Genomic DNA, 24,777 nt, shown 5'->3' on the forward strand with positions numbered 1-24,777 from the left:
TGACTGAGTTATAGTTTTATCTATATAAACCTAGATAAATGAATAGATAAATCTATAAGTCGGTCATATATGATGCAATGAGCATGAAATTTTTTCTACAGCTCAAGCATGCAGTGCTTAATCCACCATAAAATTTTCACCACAATTGGACCAGAGAAATTGTAGCTATAAATTAATTATAGAAAAACATGGATCTAAAGTTATAGCAAAAACTTTATTCCAAAGCATACCATACCATATATTCACTGTGTAGATCTACTAATGTAGAGTCCAACACAATTGGATTTTATATTTTATAATTTTTCTATGATTTATTATAATTTTCAAAGATTCAGCCGAAATAAACATAAATAAAAGAAAAAAGAAAACCACAAAGGGAAACAACCATGGAGGTCGAGTGATCCGTTTTGAGAGACGAGTGAGGAATTGTTTCTGGTTTTAGAGTTTAGGGGGGAAAACTGACTTTTGCATAGCCGAGGGAGGCAAAATGAACTATTTCCTTTTTTATTAATTACTTCTCTATTGAGTCTCACATGGGCCTAACCCGTGGAAGCCTAGCACTTGTCCAACCCTGACCTAAAGCCCAAGTCACTTTTTTCTTCCTCGTTATATACAATGCGGGTACTGGTTCGTCGGCTCCCGGACCTCGATCGTCTGTTCGATTCGATCGCTCCCATTCCTCGTATCCTGGCCCGATCTCCCCACCTACGCCCTCCGACAACGATTGTCTCGTGGACGCGAGCGGTGCTGGCTTGTTGGGGGCTAAACAGACCTCGCCATCTCCAATCAATGTCTTCCCCATCCCCAATCCGCGCCATGGATTCGTGCAATTTTAAAAAGAGAAGTATGAAGCAGTTCTCTTTTTTTTAGGCTTCGATTAGTTGTTGCCATGGTTATTATTTATAACAACTATTGTCATGTTTTTATATTTACTCGATCAATCCTCTGCTCTGGCCCCTGTCACAGTGGAGCTTTGTGATGGCCACCGACTAGGTAGCTGATGTGTTGCGTGACTCTGCCATGGCTAGCTATCGACGACACTGTACAGGTGCAGCAACTAGATTCTGCAGACCAGGTGCGGTTTAATCTGGACTCAGAAGAAGCCAGGTGCGGTCCAGAAGGGTTTTGTGTACTACAGCTAGATGCAGTACATTATTTTAGGAGTGGTTGGATAGATTAGGTTTCAGATTGTGCAAATATTTAAAGAACACATGCATAGCTGGAAAGATCAAATGGTATAAACCTTTAGAAAACTGAAGTTTGAATATTTATTACAAGATTTGTAACAATAGACAAATACGAATATTTCAAACGTTTGACATCTCAGTCCACGAGAGAACGTTTTGTAACTACTTGAATCCAGATAAGACGACATTTGTCAGCAGTGCTGGAGTTGTGGGTGAGGGTGACATCAGTGCGTCAAAGTGTTGTTTTGTTAAAGATAAAGGTGGCGTAAGGACTCCAACTGTTTACCAGGCAAGACAAGACACAACACATTCCAAACAGGCCCTTATGGATTGGTGAGTCCCAGCTGGAGAATAAAATTCGCTTGTTTGCACATTGTTGGCCAATCGCGCGAATCTTGTGAAAGATCACGCATCAAATGGCCGGCTCGGGGCCGGCTGTTGCACTGCCGGCGTTTCATGCATTTCCACGGAAGCGCCGGCCACACGTCGGTTTAGCGCGCCACTCCTTGGTAGCTCTGATGAAAATGTCCAAAATTTAAAGCTGTGGCCAGCTGTCCACCACACTGGTGTTCACAATATAAATAGTTCACTGTAGTGCGTGGTAGTTATTAGCTAGTTAACCTAGAGTAACAGTAACGTGAACAACCAGATCCCAGGCAAATCACCTGTATACCGTCCCATGGAGTTCTCTCGTCGTCTTCTTCTCTGCCTTCCGGTGGTCGTGTGGGTGCTCGCCGCCGCCGCCGCTGCCACCACAGACGTCCCGATGTCACCGAGGCCCGACTGCCCTACGAACGCGGGCTGCGGCGACATCGACGTCCAGTTCCCGTTCGCCTTGGAACGTCGATGCGCAATCAACAAGCGCTTTCATCTCAACTGCAAGACGACTGCGGGCGGCACCAAGCTGGTTAATGGTAAGTTGGAGGTGATGAACATCTCCGTGCAGCATAACAAGGCCTGGATCAAGACTCGTATATCTCGGCAACGCTACAACGAATCCGCGATTAAGGGGAAGAAAAGTTTGACAACCCACGGGGAGAGCATGGACATTACCAGCACGCCCTACGTGCTTTCGCGCCATGATAGCAAAGTCATCGTTCTCGGCTGCAATAGGATTGTTGGCTACATCATCAGCAACTATGTAAGTAAAATTAGTCTTCTTGATATGCTATCCACAGCTCTCTAAAATTAGTCATCGTTCCTCGCAGCACTCTAAACAGCTACTAGCTGATATGAAACATTCGCAGTACAGGGTCGGCTGCTCGCCGATATGCGTGGAAAATCCCGTGAACGGCACATGCAATCCTAATGCTGGGTGCTGCCAGTTGGACCTCTCCAAGGACGTGAAGTCTACTGAAGCCTTGTTCGTCCAGGTGAACATCAACAATAGTCAGATATGGAGGGAGCACCCATGGAATTATGTTACTGTGATGGAAAGGAAAGCCTTCAATTTCAGCACCACTTATCTCACCTCGACGGCATTCTATGACACAAATAATGCTACGGTCCCTGTTGTGATGGATTGGGGGATTACAAAGAAGAAATGTGAAGATGCAAAAAAACTCAGCAAGGACTACGCGTGTGTCAGCAAGAATAGCGAGTGCAACAACACCGATGCCGGCTACACCTGTAATTGCTCCAATGGATACAAGGGCAATCCTTACCTCGTCAACGGATGCAAAGGTTCATCTTCACATCCAATAATTCATGGATAAATTTGAACCTTTAACTATCCGAAATTTCTTATCTTTGCTCTTTCCTATGTTTTCATACTCTAATATATATAGATCTCCTTATTAGATAATTTATTATCTTTATCCGGATAGATTTTAGTTATGAATTATTCTATATACATTATTTAATATCCACGTTCATAGTTTCCCTCTCTAATTTTATCACACTTCCTTGTGTATTTGATATGGAAATTACTATGATCATCGTTTCCTATGTACATGTATATATTATCTAAATGGTGACACACATCATGCATGTACACCTTGAGTTAATTTTTGCTATATTAACTATAACAAACGTGAGTAATTTATAGAAGAATATATATGTAAGTACATTGGGATATCTTTATAGGACAATTTAGGTTCAAATTTAGGAGTTACTTTATGTTACAATTAATAATGGTGGAGGTAAGTAATTTAGATACAAGCCAAGGGGTTCCCTACAATAGTTTTTCATAATGGCATATGTGTGCTTACTTTTGGTTATTTCTAATAATGGTGTAATGTAGATGCATATTTATGGGTTACCTTAGATTATTTTCCATATTTGCATAGGTGGGTAACTTGGGAAACGATTGGGGAGTTTAACAATTTTGTAAGGGTAGAGGAAGGTAATTTAGATATAGTATGAGAGGGTTTACATCGGGTATTTGGATAGTGGCGGAGATGAGGTAATTTAGATATAATTTTTTGTGTTATTTTGAAGCATTTTATAATGGCATACGACCATAGTTTAAATATAGATTTGTAGTTTTGTTTTAGATTTTTTTTGGCATGGGTAATATTTTAGAAAATAGAATAGACATAATGGCTATTATTGTCAACTTTAATTAGAGTCTACATGGTGGTACAATGTTTTTGAATTTTTCAATAATTTTTGTATTTATTATTTTTGTTACATGAGGATTAGTGTGGAGGTTTCGAAAGAACTCGCCAATTAGTAATGTTAACATTATACTCAAAATATTACCCACCATTGTCAATTATATTATATATATCTATATTAACTACTTCTGCTATTTCAAAATAAAATGTAAAGGAACTACCTTCATTTTCATTTAAATTACCCACTATTATTATGAAAGATACTATGAATCAACTCTCCAAATTTGCATCTAAATATTTCCATGAGAAGATACTAAAAGTAAAACAAAATAATAATCCTTTAATTGTACATCTAAATTACCCAGTATGATATTAGAAAAATGTCTTAAAATACCCCTGATATGATTACGTACCACATCTACCACTATTAATATTAGAAAACAAACTCAATGTAAACATATATGCTACTTGCCACCTATAAACTAAGTATATGTACATGCATGATCCGTAAATATATATACTTTGAGGGCATATGCATATGAATCATGAAATTGTTTCCTGACTGAATCACATATGACACTAACAACGTCTTTTAAATTATATTAATTATCCATGACAATAATAAATAAATTTATACATTTTATTGAAACATTGTATATTTATATTCATAGATTAAATGTATTTATTTAGTTTTTATAAAAAGTAATACAATACCTCACGCATAATTTTAGTAAATTCACATCTTGAGCACTCCGTGTAGGCCGAAATGATTGTTTCTGCCAATGTGATAACTAAGAGTATAAGTTAGGAACTACTCCATCCGTTCCAAATTATAAGTCGTTTTGATTTTTTTTCATCCATTTTGTTATGTATCTAGACATATTATTATATTTAGATGCATAACAAAATGGACGTACCAAAAAAGTCAAAGCAACTTATAATTTAGAACAGAGGAAGTAGAACAGATAATTTTAATAAAATAAAGAATTTTGAATAGAATGTACAGAACTAATAAGGTCGAAACTGCACTAGAAAATCAAAATCTATGTTCACATAGTCATGACATATGGACTGCTACAAGAGCTAGCATAACTTAAGCTATGGTTTAACCAATACGAGGCAATGATACACTAAGGATCGGAGTGAATCAAACAAGGGAAAACTAAAAATATGGATACAAGCCATGTAGAATAATTGATAATTGAAGGCTATCATTTAAACAGAGATTACACAGTATCTATATGAGTGTATTAGAGAATGAATAAAAATTATTTAGGCAAGGATAAGAAATTTTATTGTCCTTTTGGTCCTTAAGTTATCCCTAGACTTCGAATATTATTTATGTCTTATAAGGTTCTTGCTCGTGCAAGAGCATGGGTTGATGAACTAGTGCACTGCCAGTTTATATCTATTTTCAAACATACATTTTTCTTCTTAATAATCTTCAATGTACATTTATTTTGTAGATATAAATGAGTGTGAGAACCCAGAACACAACCCATGCTATGGTGTCTGCCAAAACTCCCCTGGGAGTTTCCAGTGCCGGTGTCCACGAGGGACCTACGGAAACCCTTGGACGGATGGGGGATGTGTCAAGGGTTCATCCGCAGGTAACAAGCCATTGTGTGCACCTATTGTATTTACGCATTTTTCTTCAACACATTAGTTGTTTTAGTGTTATCCTAAGTAAAAATTATTATAATTTTAATCAAGTTTGTAGAAAAATACACCAACATTATAATATAAAGTTCGTTTCATAATCAACAATGAGATATGTCTTGGTAGCCAATGTATCTGACATTTTAGATTTTAGTATATATTTTCTATAAATTTGGTCAAAGTTAGAGGACTTTTATTTAGGACAAAACTAAAACAGCCAATACCTTGGAATGGAATGAATAATATTTTGTCTAATCCAACTTCAAGAATTTTGACCCATCATTTTACACTTTAGGTTTAAGCATCGAGCTTGGAGTAGGCAGTGGCGGCATATGTTTCTTGGTTCTAGCACTCATCAGTCCCTCCATAATGCGTAAGATCAAGACAAGGAAAATCAAACAAAAATTTTTCAAGCAAAATCACGGTTTATTGTTGCAACAACTGATATCACGAAATGCAAACATCAGTGAGAGGATGATTATTACCTTAAGGGAGCTAGAGAAAGCTACAAACAAATTCGATAGAGAGCGTGTGATTGGTGGTGGAGGGCATGGTATTGTGTTTAAAGGGGATCTAGGTCTAAATGTTGTGGCAATCAAGAAATCGAAGATTGCAGTACAAAGAGAAATCAATGAATTCATAAATGAAGTCGTCGTTCTTTCTCAAGTAAACCATAGAAATGTGGTTAAGCTCTTAGGATGTTGCCTTGAGACAGAAGTTCCACTCCTGATTTATGAGTTCATTTCAAATGGAACCCTTTATCATCATCTTCATGTTGAAGGACCAATATCATTATCATGGGCCGATCGACTGAGAATTGCACTTGAAGTTGCTAGAGCACTATCCTACCTACATTCGGCTGCTTCAATGCCGATATTTCATAGGAATATTAAAACCACCAACATACTTCTTGATGATAATTTAACTGCAAAGGTATCCGATTTTGGTGCTTCAAGGTACATCAAAATTGATCAAACTGGAGTGACTACAGCCATTCAAGGAACAATCGGTTACTTAGATCCCATGTACTACAAAACAAGTCAGTTAACTGATAAGAGTGATGTTTTTAGTTTTGGTGTAGTTCTTATAGAATTGCTAACTAGAAAAAAGCCTTTTTTCTATCAGTCTGACAATGGTGATGACCTTGTTTCACATTTCACCTCATTGCTCATAGAAGGCAGACCAGATGACATAATAGATCCTCAGGTTATGGAGGAGGAGGATGGAGAAATTCTAGAAGTAGCTAGATTGGCGACATGGTGTACCAAATTGAGGGGAGAAGACCGGCCTCCAATGAGAGAAGTGGAGATGACATTAGAGAATTTAATTTTTATGAAGAAGCAATTTCCTTTCATTAAAACGTTAAGGAGATATGGTCCAAATCAAACCAGGGATCACAGCAAGTCGATTGAATTGGTTACCAATGAAGCCAGCAGGCAATACACTATGGAAAAGGAAATCTTATTGTCTGCAACGTACCCTAGATGAACTTTCAAGTGTCTGTGTTATTTGAATGTTTGAATGAAGAAATCCTGTTGTAATTAGTTTTGCGCCTGATTCCTCTGCTGTAGGGATGAAGCTAGTGTTTTTTTGTTATCCAAAAATGTATTATATGGTGGCAGTGTACAAATTAGTTGGGAACACATCATGTTCTGTAGCTAACTGAGCTATGGGAAGCACATAATCATTTTACAAAACTTATGGTGTTCATTATGTTTGCTGCAGCAACAATAGCTCAATTCGATCACTCATTGAATTTTTATTTATGAATGTGATGGTGGTGTTGTACTAGATTCTTTCTCTGATTCAGTTAGTTCCAGACTTCCAGTTCGCTTTGGAATGCAAACTTCAAGAAACGGTATTTGAAAGAAATGTTCCGGGTCCGAAATAACATGTGGCTTGTTTAATATCTGCTATGTTTTTCCTATTTTGTGAGTGCATGTATTAGTCACAATGGTACCAAACACAAACCATAGGGAACCTGCTACTAGATCCTGGTGACATGGAAGAACCAGTTCCTTGACCGACTGATTGGTGATCTTAATTTCTTCCCTATTTCTTTTCTTCTTTTTTTGTGGGCTTTGATAAAATTTGTCGTGGTTATATACTATATGTTCAGTCATGCTTGTGTTGGCCGGTTGGCCCCGGCTGCGACGGAGCTTTCTGCTTTGTGATGGCCACGAACTAGCTGAAGTGCTCCGTGACTCTGCCGTGGCTAGTGACATCGTTACTGAAGTAGAGGTGCAGCAGCTGGATTTTGCAAATCCTTCAAATTTGGACTCAGGAGTTGCAAGCCAAGTGTTGTCTCGAGGAGTGATTGATTGATAGACAGGAGTTTGGAAATTGTAAAATTTGTAACAAAAAGACAAATAGGAATAATAATTTCAACTGTTTTGACGTTTGAGTCCACGAGAGATCATTTGGTAACCATTTGTCAGCAGTATGCTGTGCTGGCCGTGTGGGTGAGGGTGACAGTGCGTCAAAGTGTTTTTTTGTAAAGTGACGTCCAGGTGTTTATGAAAGACAAAAATCTAGGCAAGTTGGTGAGTGCCAGGCCTGCAAACTTTACTCCTACGAAAGACTGAAAATGTAAGCCAATCGCGCGAATCTTGAGGTGACGCATCAAATTGCTCAATTTGATGCGCCGGCACACCATTTCAGAGAAAAGTACTATACTCTTAGTCTTAGCAGCGTCATGCGGTCGTTTTAGCTCACTAACGAACTGTTCCAGGCAGGCGTCATGAGTATGCAGTACCAGTGCGTTGACATAGTAAGCCAAAGTGTCTCCTGTGCGTCTAATCCTCTGTATGTACCCTGTAGCTGTGGTACTGTGAACAACCAGACCCCAGGCAAAGCAACTAATACATCCCATGGAGTTCTCACGCCTCCTCCTCGTCTGCCTTCTGGTGGCCGTGTGGGCAGTGCTCGCCACCGCAGACGTCCCGGTGTCACCGAAGCCTGGCTGCCCAACGATCACATGGTGCGGCGGCATCGAGGTCCCGTTCCCGTTCGCCTTGAATGGGCGGTGCGCAATCACCAAGCAGTTTCAACTCAACTGCACGACGACTGCGGGCGGCAGAAAGCTGTTTCATGATGATGGTCATGGTAATAAGTGTTATGAACGACGTATAGGAATAAGAAGTAAAGAATCAAGCCACAGAGGAGACACACGATTTAACGTGGAAAACCCCTCCGATGTGAAGGGGAAAAACCACGGGCACCAGCCAGCAACAATCTCACTATCTCAAGAGTTTTGGGTTACACGCCTATGGCGGCTTACAAGAGAATCAATCTCCACAAAACCCTAGCAAGGGTGTATATACCGTACCGTACCGCGGGGGGCTCCGCCCCCCGCACCCCCCGAGCACAGGGGCGAGACCTGATGGGCCAGCTTCAGACTCCGCTACGCTCCGGCCCAAGCCTCCGGCGACGGGCCTCCGCTTCGCTCCGTCAGAAACATGGCCTATATCTTGGAGTGAATTTGGAACAACTCCAACAATAAGTTGGAGGTGACGAAGATCTCCGTGCAGGACAACAAGGTCTGGGTCAAGACTTCTATCTCTCGGCAGTGCTACAACAAGGGGATGATGACATCTGACGAAGCAAAGATGGACATGACCAGCATGCCTTACGTGCTATCATACCAGGATAACACAGTCATCGTTCTCGGGTGCGGAAGTTCTGCCAACATGGCAGGCCAAACTGTAAGTGATCTTAATATTATTCCACGACACTCGAAACATGTACTCCTGTGTTAGCTGATATGCAATCTCATGTCGTCGCTGTGCAACATCCGCACTTTCGCAGTACATATTCGGCTGCCAGACAACATGCAGCTATCCTCTCAAGATCGGCTCATCATGCTCCCCTACTGATGGCTGCTGCCAGGTGAAATTCTTCCCGACGAATATGCGGGTCACTCGAGTCTATTTTGACGACCCATTGCAAAACGCCACTCAGAATCAGATTCAGATACAGAGGGAGGGGCACTCTTGCAGCTATGCCACTGTGATGGAGAGCAAAGCCTTCAACTTCAGCACCACTTATCTCACCTCGACGGCGTTCTATGACAGAGACAACGCTAGTGTGCCTGTTGTGATGGAATGGGGGATCACAGCGAAGAATTGTGAAGATGCAAAACTAGACAAGGAAGTGCCCTATGCATGTGTTGCCACCAATAGCCAGTGCAACAAGGCTGGTGCCGGCTACGCCTGTACGTGCTCCCATGGATACGAAGGCAACCCTTACCTCCTCAACGGATGCAAAGGTTCATTTCCGTGTCCAATGTTTCCAGTAGTTTTTTCTCTGAAAATTCTCTTATATTTTTTATGAAGTACCTCTCTTTTCTGTTGAAAGGTAATACCAAATATCGTACTGTTACTAATTGGAGGCTTCGTTCGTATTTGGAGCTTCTGCATTAATCTCACGATATGCACTACAAAAGAGACAAATACCAGAAATTAAAACGAAAGAAATATCTAGCATTTAATTTAACATACACCTTCTAATGTTTTCATATTATGATACGGTTCTCGTACAGATACTTTCTTATCTTTATCTGGTTATGCTAGATTAATATGATCATATATGGTTTTCCTCCACTCATAGAGTCCTCTATTTCTTGAGTTGCAATTCCATGAGTGCTTGACATGAAAATTAATATAATCATGGCTTCCTGCATACATGTATATGTGATCCAAATGGTGACACCGATCATGCAGATACACCTTGAGTTAATTGATGCTATAATAACTGTAACAAGAAGTTTTATAGTTAATAGTGATGGAGGTTAGTTATTTAAATGTTGTTAATATATGTTATAGTTAATAGTGGTGGAGGTTAGTTTATATACAAACTTAGAGGGTTACCTGCAATTATTTATCATAATGGCATACTCCATCCGTCCTATAATATAGTGCATTCTAGCATTTAAAATTTGTCCTCAAATATAATGCATTCTAGAGGACAAAAGCCAGTTTTGCATTAAATATTTTTCATTTATCAACCAATCACCATTAATCACGTTGATGCTAGCGTCTGATTAGGAAATAAAATAAGGGTACATGCGTCTTTTATGTTCTCTTTTAATTTATCTTAAAATTCCTAAAATGCACTATATTACAGGACGGAGGGAGTAGGTGGGTACTTACTCGATGATAGGTAATGTACATGCATATTTATGGGTTATCCCAGAATATTTTTCATATTTAATAGGTGGGTAACTTAGACGAAGATTTGAGAACTAAGCTATTATTCAAAATGTCATAGGTGAGTAATTTAAATATAGGATTGAGAGTCTACATAGAATATTTGTATATTAGCATAATCGATAGTTTAGATATAAATTTATGGGATGGATTCCTTTATAATAGAAACGGGTCATAATTTAAATATAGATTTAGAGGGGTACTCTATACTATTTTGGCCAAAATAGGGGTGAGTAATACATAAAAAATAAATACTATAGATCTCATAGCTATTATTGTCAATGTCGAATAGTGTCTACTAGATTTGTGGTGGGATCTTTTGATGTTTAAGAATTTTAGGATTTATATTTTGTACTGCTCTCATGAGGATTAATATGGAGGCTTCAAAAGAACTCCTCAATTAATGATTGTAATATTGTATTTAAAAATACCCATAATTTTGTTATGGAAAATATTCTAAACTAACCACTAAATAAATATCTAAATTAAACCACCTCAGCCATTTTAAAATATGAAGTAAGTAACTTCCTAAATTTGCATTTAAACTACCCATCTGTCATAGTGAAACATAGTTTAAATCAAACCCCTAAGTTTTCTTATAAATTACTCTCGCGAGCCATTACTAAAAGTAACTAAATTTCCTACATCAAAATTACCAACATACAATATCACAAAACATATCATAAAATGCCTCTAATATGATTTCAAAATACATGCACACCAAGTTACGAACATGCATTATCCAAAATATATATTTTGGCAGTTTAGCAGTCATGAAAATGTTTCCTAAATGAATCACATATGTGATACTAACAAGGCATTTTAAATTATATTAATAATAATATTCAAAACTATAATTTTTATTAAAACATTATATGGAAAATCCTTTCTACTTCCTGGTGTAGTAGAAGAAATTCAACATCATGAGTGTTGGGTGTAGGCAAAAATGATAGTTTATGCCAATGTGGAAACTAAGAGTATAGTTTAGGAACTAGAATCTATATTCTTAATAAAATAATAGAACTTTGAATAAAGATAGAATAGACACTAAGCTTCAACTCATGTGGATCAAAATTGCATTACAAAATTGCATTGCAAATCTAAACTTCACGGAGTCGTGACATATGGACTGCAACAAAAACTAACATAGTGAAGATACAAGGAGGTTTGATGCCAGGGAGAAAAAACTAAGAGTATGTATGAAAATATATATAGTAATTGATAACCGAAGTTTACCACTCAGATAGAGATTACCAACTGTAACACCCTAGAAGAAAACAACAAAATCTTCTAGAGAATTACCACACTACACCACAACAAAGAACCTAACAATAGAGTACACGAAAGCATCAACGAGCAAAATGATTAAACAATAAAGAGAGACTTTAATGTTCACAAGTCTAACATAACTCAAACCAACCAAACCATTAGCTCTAACATAAAGGCAAAACAAAATATCCAACTAAAATCAATATTATTATTATTACAACGCACGTGTCCCAAAGATGTATATGACTCAAAAGTGATGTGCACAAGTGTCACTACTCCCGTCCCAACATGCATCCTCCAAGCTCATGTACATATGTGTGTGACTCAAAAGTGATGTGCACATGTATTGCTACTCCCGTCCCAAGCATGCATTCTCCAAGCTCAAATACCTAAGAGGGAAAACAACGTGTGAGATTTATCAAAAGTATTTGGGTTATTTAAATCATAGTTTGATTAAGCATCAAATTTAAATAGGATGGTACTAAATACATCAATTGCTTCATAAATATATAAGTATAATTCATAATACAAAAGTTAATGATGCAATACAATGCATGACTTCACTTCTACCCATACATCATAAGGAGAGGGAGTGTGGGTTGCAACCGCATTGCTCGTTTCAACATTCATTGGTGTACCAGTACTTACCGCACCAATCCAGCTATGGTTTCTTCACTTGCATATCAATTGGAAGAGTGCAAATGCAATGTTACAATGTATAGACTTCATATACTTCATAATTCATAGATTAAAGAGAAAACTATTAAAAATAGCATACTTCAAAGTAAAGCAATAGCTTCAAATTCAGAATACCCGGCTATTGTGAGATTTTAGAGCTAAGAATGATCCAAAGGTGCATCACCTAATTACAAGAAAAATCTCAGTACCAACACCTTCATATAATCAACACAAACAACATATAACACACTAGAGTGCCTCAAACCCACCGCTCAAATGTCTACCGTTGTGCTATCGTTCCTGACAGCAGCATTGTCTCTTCTCTTTTTTGTAACCATACATCCAAATTTATCAAAATTTACCAGATGAGTTATCTACAACTTTGGTATAGTATAAGATTTGGCATAAGAGGTCCCTAAGATGGCATAAACAACATCTGAACTTAACTAAACTTTTCTAACAATCAAAACAAGGCAGCAAATTCATAGAATTCATAACTAGAGATATACTCATAAAAAATATGTTCTTACCAATCTGGAAAGCTTAAGAAAAAACCTACAACTTTTGTTTAGATCAAAAGTTCAAATTATTCCATTAAGATGGCCAAAACAGATCAGATCTAAAACTGTCCAAATTCTCGTCAGTGAAAAATAGCCTTCTTAAAACGATCATATCTCCCAAAATACATGGGCTATGAGGGTGATCTTGGTGTCAAAATAAAGGTATTGAAGTCCTCTACAACTTTGTCCATAGTGAAAAAAATTCATAAAGAATTCATTAAGACCATTAAGATTCCTTAAAATAATTATGAACAGGAAGTGCACTGTATGACCGGGTTTCAACGTGGACGAAACTAATTTCGGGAATTACTCCAACTAAATCCCTCCTAAATAAGTGATTTAATCTATAAAACTTGATCCAAGAAGTGGGTAAAGTTTTTGCATCTCGCCTAGGACAACCACAGTGAGCACGACCAAAATTTTGGAGTCTGCCACGGGATACAGTCCGACCACTGTAGCAATACGAGTTTTGTACCTTTTCCCTCAACTCTTGTGAAGGATGCAAATAAATAACACGGATGAGTAATTAAACGAAAAGCACGTGACAAGCTTCACGCATCGGTGGTCTCCGTCCATCCATCGGGATCAAAAAGTCAAAATTTGATATTTTTTTTTCTTTTCTTTCAAGCATCTGATCAACCTTCCCGAAAATTATTATTTCATATTAAATTCACATTTATTTTAATGTGCACTCCTAGGTGTTACTGTAGTATCTATATGCATGAAATTAAATGAATAAAGGGAGATGGCAAAGCTAAGAAATTTGGATAGCTATAGGTAATAAACTTATCCATAAACTTTTGAACATTTGTGTATGAAGATTCTAGACCTTACAAGAGCACGGTTGATGGACTACTACATTTACATTTGCTTCTCAGCATAAGTATTTTTTATATCAAAATAGCTTTTGAAGTACATTTATTGTTTGTAGATATAGATGAGTGTGAGAACCCAGAAGCCAACTCATGCTATGGTGTCTGCCTAAACTCCCCTGGGAGTTTCCAGTGCCGGTGTCCACGAGGGACCTACGGAAACCCTTGGACGAAAGGGCAATGTAACAAGAACTCAGCCATAGGTACATGTCACTGTGTGCACTTATTATATTTACTCCTCGTATTCCTCTTTAATTTAAGTAAAGTTTATCTGATTTATAGAAAAATACACCGACATTACAATACGAAATTAATTTTATTACATTCACACTCAAATATATTTTGGTAGTACATTTATTTTCTATTACAGATGTTAATCCGGTGTTCTGTTTTTCTCCCCACTAACTATCGGGCATATTGAATTCTTTAGACGTCTTTTGTAGTGTTGAATAGTCAGGTCAGATTATTTTTCTACTCACCGTAGAAACATTGTGAATGCAAATTTCCAAGCATGTATATAGTTATATAAGTGTCAGTGTTTCGAGTTACCACCAACGAGTAAATTTCTAATATTGCGTGTCTGGCTCGGATGGTGTGCTAAGAGGACACGAGGTTTATACTGGTTCGGGCTGAATGTCCCTACGTCCAGTTCGTCGCTGCTGCTCGTGTTACTAGCACTGAAAGTTCGTAGTAGGGGTTACAAACGGGCGAGAGAGGAACAGGTCCCAAGTCTCTGATGGAAGGAATGAATGGGTGCCGAGAGCTCGGTTGCTGCTCAGCCGTATGCTTGTGTTGCGTTCTGATCGGTTCGAGGTTCGATGGGTTCGTGATGATTCGATCGGGTCTGGCCTGAATCGATGGATTGGAGGTCAGATGCGGTGCGATGCCTCTTATGGGACGTCCTACTTTCCCTTTTATAGGCCAAGGGAAAGCATGGGTTACAGCAGAGGGAAAAAGAAGAACGAGAGAGAGAGAGAGTCGAAGGCCTTCAGGATCGTCGGGTCCTTCTTCTCCTTCATGCGGGTCCCGCTGACCCTGTAGATGTCAACAGGGACGGCTCCATGTCGTGGCCCTATCCGTCACTGGCGCCATGCGCAGGTGTCGTCTGTCGGTCATGGCGCTCCACTCCGTCCTGGCGGACGTCGTGGTGAACTGACGCGCCCATCAGTGTTCGTACGGGGGTTAGGCAGAACAGCACCGGTTCGCCCGACGTTGTTCTTGATATGAATCCTCCGGTATGGCCCGTCAAGGCCACGGGTTACATCAGGGCGTGCCGGTCTCTTTCCTGGTGTCAGAGCTTTGACCCAGGCCCATACGCTTGGACCTAGAGTGGTTGGCGGCGGTATGGGTCTCCGTCAGGTGAGGCGGAGCCCGTGGCCTTGGGGTCGGGTGAGGCGAAGCCCGCGGCCTCAGGGTCGGGCGAGGCGGAGTCCTCCCCTAGAGGCCAGGTGAGATGGAGCGCAAACCCAAGGATCGGGCTAGGCGGAGCGTAGACCCAAGGGTCGAGCGAGGCGGAGCGTAGACCCAAGGGTCGAGCGTTGGGCGAGGCGGAGCCCGCGGCCTCAGGGTCGGGCGAGGCAGAGCGCATACCCAAGGGTCGTGCGAGGCGGAGCCTGCGGTCTTGGGGTCAGGAGGGCAGAGCCCTCGGCCTCGGGGTCAGGCAAGGCAGAGTCCTCCCCCAGAGGTCGAGCGAGGCGGAGCACAAACCCAAGGGTCAGGCGAGACAGAGCCCGCGGCCTCGGGGTTGGGTGAGACAGAGTCCTCCCCCAGAGGCCGGGCGAGGTGGAGCATAAACCCAAGGGTCGGGCGAGGCAGAGCCCGCGGCCTTGGGGTCGGGCGAGGCAGAGTGCAAACCCAAGGGTTGGGCGAGGCGGAGCCCTCCCCCAAAGGTCGGGTGCAGCGAAGTTTGCGCGCCGAGGGGTCGGTTGGAGCTGTAGTCACGCCCTTGACTGCTCGGGTGAATCAATGTTGATGGTCATTAGCTCCTCCTCTTTGAATACCCTAGTATTGGTCCCCGACAGTAGCCCCCGAGCCTACGGAGGAGTGGAATACTCCTTCGGAGGCTTTTCCGAATGGGAGGACTCTAAGGGCCTTGGCCTTCTTTTGTCGCCCACGACGTGAGCTGGGGACGATGATTCCCTTTTGTCGAGATCGGACCCCTCAGGGGTATAGCCGTGAGATTTGGTGGATCGGAAAAGGTCTTTCCCTGATTTTGTGGGGGTCTGTCGTTCTGCGACCGTGCATTCGGTTTCCTTGCGATTCCAACTTTCCTCGAGCCCCACGCGTAGTGGGTGTCCGGTCGAGGGTGGCTCATCTTTGTGATCATCACCCCATCCATGATTTCCGCAACCAAAGGGGTTGAGCCATGCCATGATTTCCTCTATGGACGAGCCATGGTGCTCGGTGAGCTGTTAATGGGCTAGCTCGAGTGGGGCCCCGGCATCTTGTTCATGGGGATCCAACTTGGGTCAGTTCGGTGACTGACTCTAGATTCTCGGCGGTCAATCCATATGGTTCTCGGGTCCGTTCGACTGGTCCCGAGGGCTCTCTGCCTTTCTTTGAGAAAAAACCATGGATCGTATCCGGCCGAGACTCGATCGTGGGCTGAGATGCCCATGGCACTCGTGCGCCCGGGTACTGGCCACTAGCGGGCCCATCCCTTTCCATCACTTACTCTAAGGGTGCCCGGAGCAGTTGTCGAACCCGTCGATGGGCCAACCTTCGAACTCCTAGGCCTAGACGGGCCGTAGAGGCGTTTTTAGATCTGTATCCCTCTTACCTGTGACGGGTCGTGGCCTGTCTAGAGAGGTGAAATGTGGTGGCAAATCATGGCAGGCATGGAGATCTTGGCGGGTGGTTGGTTTCCTCGCACCCGTCGCCCCTATAAAACCAAAGGGTTAGCCCCCCGGGTTCCATACCTTGCATCCTTGCCTCTGCAGCCACGACTGCTGCCACTAATCGCTTAGGTTTCCTGCCTCTGCATCTCTACCACCTTTGAGCCCGCATCCATCCACCCCCCACCTCCAATGGATCTGTGGTGCTGTTCCAACATCACCTTCCAGCGCATGGAAGGCCTTGTCCGTTGTGGTCTTCTCCGCACGCGGACCTCGGTCGATGAGTGGCTACTACCCGGCGAGGAGGATCTACCATCACCGCCCGACGGCTTTGTGGTGTTGTTCGCCCACTTCCATGAGTGTGGGTTTGCAAACCCCCACCCCCCACACAAATTTCTTTGGGGGTTGCTGCACTACTACAAGATCGAGCTACAGCATCTCAATCCCAACGGGATCCAGCACATGGCGGCGTTCGTCGCCCTATGCAAGGGATTCCTGGGGATTAGCCCCCACTTTGATTTGTGGATGTACTTCTTCGCCGTCACCCTCCAAAAGAAGAGGGAGAAAAGTGGCAGGCAGGAGCTGCATATGCCGATGGGGTGCGCCAGCATCCAACTTTAGAATAATCGGGTCGACGAGTACCCATCCATGTGGCTCTCGACGTCCAACAAGGGGTGGCACTTGCAGTGGTTCTACCTCAAGAACAACGCCACTGCCCCTCTGCCAGAGTTCACCGGACGTCTGATCGAAGAGGCCCCGGAGTCGTGGAGAAAGTGGGGCGTCCCGGAGAAGGACAAGATGAAGATCCAAGACCACATCGCCACCATCCACATCCTAAAGGAGAATGGCCTAAAGGGGTCGAGCATCATCAGGGCCTACCACGCAAGGAGGGTGATGCCGTTGATGACGTGCGCGCTCCTACTATACGCGATGGCGCCCGAGACATCGTTCAATGGAATGTTGCTCGTCGAGGGGGTGCTCCCCAACTCTGAGATCACACAATGCATCAAGGAGGCAATGGAGCCCTTGTGGGGCAACGCGGGTGCCCCCTCGATTTCGTCTACCTAGTGCTAGGACATCCTCCAATGTGGATGGAACCAGGCCATGTCATCCTCATAAGTTTCCCTTTCTCTTGCCTTTTCTTCAATTGGTTTCCCGACCCCTTGATACTAACTTTGAGAGGGGCGGGACCAGCCGAGGGACCTCATCCTCATGGATCACCCGGCGCCATTGCTGAGGGATTTGTCCATGAGGGCGGTGAATCGCACCGAGGGCGAGCGGCTGAGGAAGGAGAAGGAGGACAAGAAGAGGAAGAGGCAGCAGAAGCTGCAGGCGCGGGAACGAGGGGAGGATACTGATAGCGACGTTAATGATGACAATGGAGACGATGACGAGGTAGCTGACGATATCAAGTGGGATGACCTAGAGAACGAGGATCACTGATAGGTATCGGTTCGTTCTTGCAGGCGTCGGGACCCTTCCCATTCCATGGAGGGGAGGGCACGTCCAGGGAGCCGGCGGAGGCGGGCCATACCATCGGCCTACCCCAGGAGCCAATAGGGGTGGGCGGCTCTACCATCACGCCTGAGGTGCCAGCAGAGACGGGCGGCTCTGCCATCGCACCCCAAGAGTCGAGGAGGGCGAGCCCCTCTGCCCAGGAGTAGGGGGCGGGCTCGAAATGGCCTCGTTTCGATGAGGCAGAGCAAAGGTCGGGGGTTCACCCCCAAACGCATCTATCACCCGACGGCACTGAGGTGAGTCATCAGTTTCTCTGTTTTCTCTTTTATGGGATGCCTCTTATGGGATCCCCTGCTTTCTCTTTTATAGGCCAAGGGAAAGCATAGGTTATAGCGGAGGGAAAAAGAAGAACAAGAGAGAGAGCCAATGGCCTTCAGGATCACCGGGTCCTTCTCCTTTATGCGGGTCCCACCAACCCTGTAGATGTCAACAGGGACAGCTCCACATCATGGCCCTGCCCATCACTGGCGCCATGTGTAGGTGTCGTCTGTCGGTCATGGCGCTCCACTCTATCTTGGTGGACGTCGTGGTGAACTGACACGCCCGTTAGTGTTCGTATGGGGGTTAGATAGAACAGCATCGGTTCGCCCGACGCTGTTCTTGATGTGAATCCTCTGGTATGGCCCGTTAAGGCCACGGGTTACATCGGGGCTTGCCGGTCTCTTCCCTGATGTCAAAGCTTTGACCCAGGCCCATACGCTTGGACTTGAAGTGGTTGGTGGCGATATGGGTCTCCGTCAGGCGAGGCGAAGCCCGCGGCCATGGGGTCAGGCAAGGCAGAGCCCACGGCCTCAGGGTCGGGCGAGGCAGAGTCCTCCCCCAGAGGTCGAGCGAGGCGGAGCGTAGACCCAAGGGTTGGGCGAGGTGGAGCGCAGACCCAAGGGTCGGGCAAGGCGGAGCCCGCGGCCTTAGGGTCGGGCGAGGCGGAGTCCTCTCCCGAAGGCCGAGCGAGATGGAGTGCAAACCCAAGGGTCAGGCGAGGTGAAGCGTAGACCCAAGGGTCGGGTGAGGAGGAGCCCGCGGTCTTGGGGTCAGGCGAGGCGGAGCCCTGGCCTCAGGGTCGAGCAAGGCGGAGTCCTCCCCCAGAGGTCGGGCGAGGCGGAGCGCAAACCTAAGGGTCAGGTGAGATGGAGCCTGTGGCCTCAGGGTCGAGCAAGGCAGAGTCATCCCCTAGAGGCCGGGCAAGGCGGAGCGCAAACCCGAGGGTCGGGCGAGACGGAGGCTGCAGCCTTGGGGTCAGGCGAGGTGGAGCGCAAACCCAAGGGTCGAGTGAGGCGGAGCCCTCCCCCAGAGGCCGGGGCGAAGTGGAGCTTGCGTGCCAGGGGGTCGGTTGGAGCTGTAGTCGTGCCCTTGACTGCTCGGATGAATCAATGTTGATGGTCATTAGCTCCTCCTCTTCAGGTACCCTAGTATTGGTCCCCGATAGTAAGAAAGCACATATAAGCTATATGTCCCAATGCCCTATTGGCTATATAGGCGATACTTCCTTATAGTCAGTGTTTCCATCCCAAATGGATGTGAAGCTATGGAATCATAAAAGCCTACATGCAACAACCTTCATATCCAATGTTGAGCATTCCACTAGTTGTAACTCCATTACCAAAACCAAACTAGGACTTTTAGTAACTCTGGTGCCACACTGGAGAGCTCTAGTGCAGCAGTGCCATCTTTTGAATTTGTCATTGCCAGGATGTGTAGTGCTCCTAACTTCTAGTGCCCGACACTCCAGTGCCACTAGAAGATAAAATGCATGCGTTAGAAACTTCCTGGTTGGAGCACTACCTAAGCTCTGGTACCACCACTCTAGTGCACACCGGAGATCTCCGGTGAGTGCAAAACCACTCCACCAAGCTCTTTTTCTCAAACCTTTTAAAATGACTAACTCCAGTGGGTCTCTCATGGGATGGTCAACACCTTTAACACTAAGTTTGCATTTTGCAAATATCTTTCAAAGGTTTCTCACTTGATCTCACTACGCCAATGGATCCTAATGCATATGCAATGTTAGATCTCACAAATGACACTAGATAACCATATTTGCAAACGTGATTTTCCCCCTCTTTATAGTATGGATCTCTATCCTATTAATGATCAGACCATTTTAACTTCTCTCATTACCTCATGGTTGGTGAAAGATAAAACCTACCTTTGCCTTCACTTTGTCTTCCACTCCATTTGCTGGGTATCGGTATTAGGGATACCCGAAGAAGGGATCTGAGGACCACGGACGATGACTCACCTAGATATTCAAGGACGTACTTCAGTCTCGATCGACCCCAAAGGAACGGTCTCTATCTCACCCGACCCTAAGGGCACGGGCCCCGTGTCGCCCGACCCCTAGGGGACGGGAACCATCCCGCTCGTCCCTGAGGGCACGGGCTTCGTCTCGCCCGACCCCTCGGGCACAGACCTCGTGTCGCCCGACCCCAAGGGTACGAAAGCCGTCTCGCCCGACCCTGAGGGCACGGGCTCCATCCCACCCGACCCCTGGGGCGTGGGCTCCGTCTCGCCCGATGAGGACCCATGCCGCCTCCAACCACTACGGGTCTGAGGGTACGACCCCGGGGTCAAACTTCTGACACCGGGAGGAAAGCGGACACATCTTGACATGGCCACGTCAGGCCACGCCCGGGGGTTCACATCGCTAACAATGACAAGTGCATGGCCATTGTGCTGCATACTCCCCGTACGGCCGCTGACAGGTACGTCGGTTCACCACGCCGTCCACCAGGACGGGATGGGATGCCATGACCAGCTGATGACGCCAGGTCATGGCACCAGTGGTGAACAGGAGCCTGACGTGGAGCCATCCCCGTCACCATCTACCGCGTCGACGGGATCCACGTGAAGGAGAAGAAGGACCCGGTGGCCCTGGAGGCCTTCTTCTCCCTCGCTTTTTTCTTTATTTCTCTTTGTAACTTGCGCCTTCCCCTTCACCTATAAAAGGGAAAGCAGGACGCCCCAAGAAGAGAGGATGAGCACATGGCTGAACGAGCTCAACAAGACTCAACTCCATTCGATCTTTTCACCAGAGACTTGGGAACTTCTCCCTCTCTCGCCCGTTTGTAACCCCTACTACAAACTAGTGCCGATAACACGAGCAGCAGCAGACTGGATGTAGGGACATTCCACCCGAACCAGTATAAATCCTTGTGTCCTCCGAGCACACCATCTGAGCCAGACACGCAGATACAGATTTACTAGCCGATGGTTCGAAACACCGACGCCATTTCTTCTCATCTCACCACCTTGTTGAGCGTTTGCATCTCATGATCATGCCATCTCCACCATGGCCTTCATGTAGCCCTGCCTTGCTTGTGGACAATCACTTGATCTTTCATGTCTCATATGAAATCATTAGTCCAACAAATTACCAAAACCTAAATGAGTCTTCCACCAGTGCCAGAGCAACCCCTGTTAGCCTAGGTTATCAACCGTAGGCACATGTATACATGTATGAAAGGAGTGATGAAGTTGTCAATTCCATGTTTTACAATCATGAAAATGTTAATAGTAAACCTTGCTAAATTATATTAATAGCTAACAATAAAAAATATATAAGTTGATACTTTATATAAGCTTATTATTTCAATTAAACACTATAGCATATTTGCATTGATATACGACTACACTCATAGCTTTTTTTTAGTGGAAATTTGATATTTTGTGTAGGTGGTGCAGGACAAAAGGTTGTTAATACCATTATATTAACTAAGAGTATAGCCTTTAACCTATAGTACAAACTCTTAATAAAATTTTAAGTGAGCGTATTGAACAAGAAGTCTAAGAAAAGCTAGGTTTTCACCTTAACATGAGGTAAACCTTTATTACAAAGTGTAACAAGATAAAAATTGGGAAGCCAAATGGATTAAACAATTCACAAAATAGGAAACAAGAACTGACATAGCTCAAGATAATATTTCAACTAAATGCATGCAAAACAAACATGGGGATTGATGCAAACGGGAAAATTAAGAATGATGGTTGAATGCATGGAGTAATCAAATTATGTTGCAATTGGATAAATATTAAAGAGTGCATATATGGATATTATGTTAGCTATAGAGAGCTAACAAATGTGAGAGAAAAGCAATTGGGATTACCTAAGGACCCCCAAAATTTATCCACTAGCTTCTTAGGATTCTTTAGAATGTACCTTAAAAGTATCAGGGCATATTTGTTTCGACTTTTATCTGGCATCTGCCAGCCAGAAGCTAAAACAAACAGCCCAGTTGTTGAGTTGGCTTTTGAAAAGCTAAAAAGTTAGCTTATGAGGAAATAAACTAAAACCTGAAAAGCACGTTAAGAGCATCTTTTCTAGCTCTTGGTGTGCTGAGAAATTAAAAGTTTGTTATAAAATCCAATAGCAAAGAACCAACTGCTAGAAGCCAAAAGCTAGTTTTTTAGCCAAAGGATCAAAGCTACAACTCAAACATACAGACCCTTAGACCATTCTTGAGCTTGAGTTGATAGGCTAGTACTACCAAATTGGTGTTTTATCATAGTGGAAATGCAAGATTTCCTTTCAACATATTGTAAATGTTCTTGCTCTTGCATATTTTGTATACACTTATATTTTATACGTAAATGAGTGTGAGAACCCTAGAGCATATCTCTATGGAGTCTTGCCAAAAATCTATTGGAAGTTTTATTTGTCAATGTAGTTATGGAACCTACGGAGATCCTCATGCAAAATGAGAGTTCATTAGAACCAAAAAAATCCTCCGGAGGTACCATTCCGCTATATGCCCTTGTTATCTTTTTAAAATTTGTTTCATTATAATAATTCATGTACTTAAGTGTAGATTGGTTGTAATCATTCACAAACTAAATATTTGTCCCTTAATTTGTCCTAACTCTAAGGTCATGAATTTGATGGGGTGTTTCTTTTCAGGTTTAAGCATTGGGTTAGGAGTGGGTGGTAGTACAACACTTTTGCTTCTAGCACTTGGTGGACCCCTCATAGTACGTAAAATCAAACTACAGAGGTTGAAGAAGATGAAACAAAAAAATTTCAACCAAAATCATGGGTTATTGTTGAAGCAATTAGTATCAAGCAACACGGACATTGGTGAAAGAATGATAATTTCCCTAAGGGATCTAGAGAAGGCCACAGACAATTTTGATAGCTCTCGTGTGGTTGGTGGTGGAGGGCATGGAGTTGTGTTTAAAGGAATTCTAGATTTGCATGTTGTGGCAATCAAGAAATCAAAGATAGTAGTGCAAAGAGAAATCAAGGAATTCATAAATGAAGTTGTAATTCTTTCTCAAGTAAACCACAGGAATGTGGTGAAGCTCTTAGGATGTTGCCTTGAGACAGAAGTCCCGCTACTAGTTTATGAGTTCATTTCAAATGGAACCCTTTATAATCATCTTCATGTTGAAGGACCAATTTCATTATTGTGGGATGATAGAATAAGGATTGCACTTGAAGTTACTAGAGCTTTGTCCTATCTACATTCAGCTGCTTCTATGTCGATATTTCATAGAGATATTAAGTCATCCAATATACTTCTTGATGATAGTTTAACGGCAAAAGTATCAGACTTTGGAGCTTCAAGATCCATCCCAGTTGATCAAACAGGAGTAATAACTAATGTTCAAGGAACACTGGGATACTTAGATCCTATGTATCATTACACAGGCCGACTAACGGACAAGAGCGATGTCTTCAGCTTTGGTGTTCTTCTTATAGAATTGCTTACTAGAAAGCAACCCTTCATCTATATATCCAATGATGGAGACAATCTTGTTCCACATTTTGAGAAGATGCTCACAACAAGCAACCTAGCCAGTATAGTAGATCCTCAAGTTATGGAGGAGGAAGATGGAGACCTCCAAGAGGTAGCTACACTTGCAGTGATGTGTACTAAATTAAGGGGAGAAGATCGGCCTACAATGAGGGAAGTGGAGATGAGACTTGAAAGCTTGTTATTGAAGAAAAAGCTTATCCCATGTATTACAACAGCAAGGAGAAATAATGAGGATGAGACACAGGTTCAGTACATGTCAATTGAACCGGTAACTAACGGCACAAGCAGACAATACACTATGGAACAGGAAATACTATTATCGGCAAGTTACCCTCGGTGAACTTGTGTAGTCATGACTCATGAACAATAATTAACTTCCCTGGGTGTGTCTTGAAAATTGTTAGATAAAATCTTTGAGCAAATGCATTTCTTGTAATGTAGATGCATGGTTCCTTACATGAACACTAAAGATAGTAGTAGTGTGCTTACCTTTTTGTTAATTGAACGTTGAATGTTCTTGTGTGCTGTAAGCTTGTAAGATCCTAGTATGTAAAAGCAGAGTAATGGACCACTGTATTAGTGGGAGAATGCAGCTAAAGTGTTATCCCTAGGCCTATTTATGCTTGCAATGGTGTGAGGCAGATCGAGAGCTGCGAAGACATTTTGGACACTGAAATGTGGA

General features: G+C 43.2%; 2 protein-coding genes across 2 annotated transcripts; both read left to right on the top strand.

Annotated features, from left to right (window-relative positions):
- The first annotated feature begins 1,866 nt into the window (after window positions 1-1,866).
- LOC136469466 (wall-associated receptor kinase 3-like) lies at window positions 1,867-6,892 on the top strand. Its single transcript, XM_066467653.1, has 4 exons — window positions 1,867-2,328; window positions 2,435-2,870; window positions 5,212-5,355; window positions 5,700-6,892. Exons 1-4 carry the CDS (start codon window positions 1,867-1,869, stop codon window positions 6,890-6,892), a joined length of 2,235 nt encoding a protein of 744 aa, XP_066323750.1.
- Window positions 6,893-23,100: 16,208 nt separating this feature from the next.
- Window positions 23,101-24,459, top strand: LOC136472714 (wall-associated receptor kinase-like 9). The gene has a single exon (XM_066470418.1). The coding sequence runs from the start codon at window positions 23,209-23,211 to the stop codon at window positions 24,433-24,435; it is 1,227 nt and encodes a 408-aa protein (XP_066326515.1). The 5' UTR covers window positions 23,101-23,208; the 3' UTR covers window positions 24,436-24,459.
- Window positions 24,460-24,777: the final 318 nt, after the last annotated feature.

The sequence above is a fragment of the Miscanthus floridulus genome, chromosome 8, assembly GCF_019320115.1.
Source record: "Miscanthus floridulus cultivar M001 chromosome 8, ASM1932011v1, whole genome shotgun sequence".
Lineage (NCBI taxonomy): Eukaryota > Viridiplantae > Streptophyta > Magnoliopsida > Poales > Poaceae > Miscanthus > Miscanthus floridulus.

Excerpts from the sequence above, each read along its gene's own strand:
- LOC136469466 (XM_066467653.1), top strand. The coding sequence starts at position 1,867 with ATGGAGTTCTCTCGTCGTCTTCTTCTCTGCCTTCCGGTGGTCGTGTGG. Across the intron at positions 2,871-5,211 it reads CCTCGTCAACGGATGCAAAG|ATATAAATGAGTGTGAGAAC; the intron begins GTTCATCTTCAC and ends TTTATTTTGTAG. Across the intron at positions 5,356-5,699 it reads TGTCAAGGGTTCATCCGCAG|GTTTAAGCATCGAGCTTGGA; the intron begins GTAACAAGCCAT and ends TTTACACTTTAG.
- LOC136472714 (XM_066470418.1), top strand. The coding sequence starts at position 23,209 with ATGAATTTGATGGGGTGTTTCTTTTCAGGTTTAAGCATTGGGTTAGGA.